Below are 5244 nucleotides of genomic sequence, written 5' to 3'. Positions count from 1 at the left end.
GTAGGCTCGCGTAGAACAGGCAGAGGCCCAGGTCTGGCCTATCACGCATGGGCTGGATTTGGGCCTATAATTGTTTGTTCGGCTGACTGTACATACAGCCTCATTTCTGAAATTTTTTAGCTTTTCTGAATGTCATTACAAATAACTTGCAAGCATTTAATTAATTAGGACTATCTACTGTTTTCAATTGATAAAGACAAACACGACGAGAAACGTAGTTGTTATATGATATCCTTTTAAAAAAAAATAATAATAATAATAATAAAAAATAAGAACGAGATGAGCCTCGATGAAAATAAACAAAACGCACAGACGCGGGGCCCTTGTTTAAAGGTGTATTATCAAAGCATCTAGGTTCCAGGACGGGTTGTTTAGCAAATCTCACAACTCTCCTAAAAATAACAATACGTTAGACTCTTTAGGACGCGCCTTAATAAATCTTACCTTCTTAAACTCGGGTGCGCATTTATGTGACCCAAATCCAATTCTCAACGGAGTCGAAATGTGTTTCTAATCACGGGTACATTGATTGTGACGTGGTTCGAGATGCGTGTCCATGACGTTGCAATTTCATTTAAAAAAAAATTTGAGATGAGCCTCGCCAAATAAAAAATGTACACAGCTACGGGGCCCTCCAACTGTATATATATATTAAAACACTTAGAATTCGGGACAGGCCGTTTAGCAAAATTCCACGGTCCTACCCAAAATAAATACGCTAGTCGCTTTAGGCGCGCCTTTAATAAGTTAATTTCCTTAAACTCGGGTGCACATTGATGTGACCCAAATCCAAATCTCAACGGAGTCAAAGTGTGTCGACGACCACGGGTACATTGATTGTAACGTGGTTCGAGATACATTTTCACAACGTTGCAATTCTTGACAAAAACAACAGTAAATGATAAAAGCGGTTAAAAGTTAAAATTCGCACATAGGTTCATATTCGTATAAAATCAGATAATCAAGCCAAATATAACAGTTGAGCGACCGTGCTAGAACCACGGAACTCGGGAATGCCTAACACCTTCTCCCAGGTTAACAGAATTCCTTATCCGGATTTCTGGTACGCATACTGTAATATGGAGTCATTCTTTTCCTCGATTCGGGATTAAAATTGGTGACTTGGGACACCCTAAATCTCCCAAGTGGCGACTCTGAAATAAATAAACAAATCTCGTTTCGATTGTCCTTTAATTGGAAAAAACTCCCTTGCACCCCCGCGGGTGTGTAAAAAGGAGGTGTGACAAGCATGACCGTGGGTCCTAAATTGATAATTGTTGTATTCTTAATCGATTCTATGAAAGTTTTGATTGATGATTCTCGATATTGACCAAGGATTTAGTTTATTTCCGTTGACTTTAGTTATGACTGAGTATTGGTATAAATTGTGTCAAGTAGAAGTTGAATAAGATTGGTTATAGCTGACTCTCCCTTGTCGGGACGTTTGAGTTGATATTATTATTTTCCTTGCTGGAAAGTTATTACTTTGCTTTTGTTCCCATGCCGGGAAGTTATTATATTGTTTTGTTCCCTTGCTGGGATTGTATTGTTATATTGTGTTGGATTGAAATGGGAGTGGGTGGTACGCCTACCACAAGTTAATGATAAAATGGGAGCGGGTAGTACGCCTACCACAAGTTATTGATGAAATGGGAGCGGGTGGTACGCCTACCACAAGATATGATGAAATGGGAGCGGGTGGTACGCCTATCACAAGATATGACGAATGGGAGCGGGTGATACGCCTACCACAAGATATAATGAAATGGGAGCGGGTGGTACGCCTACCACAAGAGTTAATGAAATGGGAGCGGGTGGTATGCCTACCACGAGGTATAAGAAATGGGATCGGGTTTGCACGCCTGCAGCAAGATGAAATTGAAAATGAAAGTTGCCTTTATTTCCATTTATCCGTGTTAGAAGTTAAGTTGTAGTTTCCATATTATTCTTGATATGCTGCTTTAACTGCTATCCCCAAAGCATGTTTCCCTTCCCTAGCTTTAATTGCTTATTACTTGTTTACTTTTCCGCCATATAGTATATAACTGCACAGGTTATCTGGAGTCTGGTCCTAGCCTCGTCACTACCTCGCCGGGGTTAGGCCAGACACTTACCAGCACATGGGGTCGGTTGTGCTGATACTACACTCTGTGTTCTTTTGCACAGATCCAGGTACCGGACAACACCAGTAGCTCGGGAGCCAGCCTTCAGTCCACCGAGACACCGAGGTAGCCTTGCAGGCGTCCGCAGGCCCGGCGTCTCCTCTATTTTATATTTCATTCTGTTATCTCATGTATTCGAGACAAACAGTGTTATATTTCTTTCAAACGGTTGTATTTAGTACTCTTAGTAGTCCGTGAGTGACGTGACACCAGTTCTTAGGTAGAGACATATGTTGATTTTCGCATTATTGTTTAGCTTATTTAATTTAAGTCTTCCACTTTAATTTCATATTTCCGCTGTTATTTAAATATTTAACACTTGTTGTTATGAATTATAAAAAGGATTTAAAATAAAGGAGTTAGGAGTTTATGATTTGTGGCTTGCCTAGCTTCTACGAGTAGGCGCCATCACGACCCCCGAGGGTGAAAAATTCGGGTCATGACACATCACCTTCTAACCACCTCTGTCGAAATGTACTATGTAAGAAATAAGTATCATCTAGTATTTTGAAACTATTACTCCCTCCGTTTCAATTTATGTGAACCCATTTGACTGGGCACAGAGTTTAAGAAAAGAGAGAAGACTTTTGAACTTGTGGTGTAAAATGAGGCACATATATTTTGTGTGGCTATAAATCATTGCATAAAGGTAAATTGTTTCCAAATAAGGAAAGGGGTCATTCTTTTTGGCACAAACCAAAAAGGAAATAGGTTCCCATAAATTGAAACGGAGGGAGTATCATAAAAGTAAATCTTTGTGACATGACAGAAGAAAATAGACTCTAGATAGGATTTTCAATTGTAAATTTCATTACTTGTATATCTTTTCTATACATCAGCATGTTGCTATTTATACAAGTATTTCAATGAATAAAAGAAATGCTAAATAAAATAAAAATCCCTAACTAACTCTGACAAATCTAACCAAATATGTACAACTATACACTATCTAGAAGCTTCTAATATTCCCTAAGATAAGAACATAAATTGATCAAAACAATTACAATCTGATGAGGCATTTTGGGATTGAGAGAAGAAATGGCAATAAGGCCCAAATACTTGTTACATCCAAATCGTGTGGCTTAGGCCCAAAGTGTTTTAACCCAATAAGCATATTGAAGTTAAATGACTTTGGACCACTTCAGAGATTTGCCTTAGTTTTCTCCATTTCTTCCAACTTCTCTTCTAAAAACACTGCTCCGACATAGCTCCGGCAACACCCCCCCCCCCCTCAAGTGGGAGATCGGTGATCGGACTCCCGGCTTGCTCAAAAAATGTCGATGAACCGTGAAAATATCTGCGATCTGGGAAGAAGATGGTACAAAAGAAAGAGATATAAGACCATCATGGAGTTTCTCACGAACAAAATGACAAGTAAGTTCGATGTGCTTCGTTCTTTTGTGAAAGGCGGGATTTTTAGCAATGTAGATGGCTGCTTAGTTATCACAGTGTAAGGAGACCAGAAGGGAAGGCGGAACAGAAAAATCTGCAAGAAGGCGAACAACCCAAGCTATTTCGGCAACAAGACGACTCATAGAACGGTATTCCGCTTCAGCCGAAGATAGAGAAATGACAGGTTGCTTCTTGGATTTTCAAGAGATTGGACAACCTCCAAAACTGAGAAAAAATCCACTGACAGACCTTTGGCTATCTGAGCAGGCTGCCCAATCGGCGTCACAATAAGCAAGGAGATGAAAGCTCTGCTCAGATGAGAGGAAAAGCCCAAGACCGGGATCATTTCGAATGTATCGAAGAGTATGTAAAGCTGCCTGAAGATGTCCAGAACATGGAGATTGCATAAATTGGCTAAGATGTTGCACAACATAAGCCAAATCAGGTCGAGTATGAGTCAAAAAATCAACTTTCCCATTAATCTTTGATAAACAGTTGGATTCGGCAAAGGTTCACCAGAATTTGATGAAAGTTTGACTGCGGGATCGAGTGGACTGGTGACGCGTCAATCTGCAATAGAAGGATATTCAGAGAGTAAATCAAGGGTAAATTTGCGTTGAGTGACAAACAGACCTCCAGGTTCATTCATAAGCTCCATGCCCCAAAAATAGCTTGCTTTTCCCAATTCTTTGATTCTAAATTCAGAATTAAGGAATGATTTTAAGTCACTAATTTCTCCCATGTCATTTCCAGTCAGCAAAATGTCGTCGACATATACGGCCAGGATGGTGATCAGGATCCCGGAAGATTTAACAAATAGAGAGTAGTCATTGAGTGAAGAAATAAAACCTCGTGACCCCAAGGCAGATGAAAGACGAGCATACCACTGACGTGATGCCTATTTGATCCCATAAAGCGATTTGCGAAGTAGAAAAACATGTGAAGGTGATGGAGAAGGAACTCTAGGAGGCAACTGCATAAACACTTCTTCACTCAAATCGCCATGAAGAAATGCATTGTTGACGTCCAATTGGCACAAAGACCAGTTCTTTTTGACAGCAATGCTCAAAAGACAACGGATGGTTGTTATTTTAACAACAGGTGGGGATGTCTCGATATAATTAATACCTTCCCTTTGCTTGTCTCCTCTGATTACCAAACGTGCTTTGAGACGTTCTAAGGATCCATCAGACTTTAATTTAACTTTATAAACCCATTTGTAGGGCAAGGCATTTTTACCAGCTGGTAGAGTTACTAAATCCCATGTGCGGTTGGAATCAAGTGCCTCAAGTTCTTTTTGCATTGCAGCTTGCCAACCCGGGTGAAGAGATGCTTGCCTCCGCCGGAGCAGTATTTTTAGAAGAGAAGTTGGAAGAAGCGGGGAAAACTAAGGCAAATCTCTAAATGGTCCAAAGTTATTTAACTTCAGTATGCTTATTGGGTTAAAGCACTTTGGGCCTAAGCCACACGATTTGGATGTAACAAGTATTTGGGCCTTATTGCCATTTCTTCTTTCAAGCCCAAAATGCCTCATCAGATTGTAATTGTTTTGATCAATTTCTATTCTTATCTTAGGGAATATTAGAAGCTTCTAGATGGTGTATAGTTGTACATATTTGGTTAGATTTGTCAGAGTTAGTTAGGGATTTTTATTTTATTTAGCATTTCTTTTCTTCGTTGAAATACTTGT

General features: G+C 39.8%; 1 protein-coding gene across 1 annotated transcript; it reads right to left on the bottom strand.

Annotated features, from left to right (window-relative positions):
* Nucleotides 1-4452: 4452 nt before the first annotated feature.
* On the bottom strand, nt 4453-4857 carry LOC142164698 (putative mitochondrial protein AtMg00820). The gene has a single exon (XM_075223054.1). The coding sequence runs from the start codon at nt 4855-4857 to the stop codon at nt 4453-4455; it is 405 nt and encodes a 134-aa protein (XP_075079155.1).
* Between the last annotated feature and the right edge of the window lie 387 nt (nt 4858-5244).

This window comes from Nicotiana tabacum, chromosome 1 (genome assembly GCF_000715075.1).
Source record: "Nicotiana tabacum cultivar K326 chromosome 1, ASM71507v2, whole genome shotgun sequence".
Lineage (NCBI taxonomy): Eukaryota > Viridiplantae > Streptophyta > Magnoliopsida > Solanales > Solanaceae > Nicotiana > Nicotiana tabacum.
This window is presented reverse-complemented; position numbering and strand designations above follow the sequence as displayed.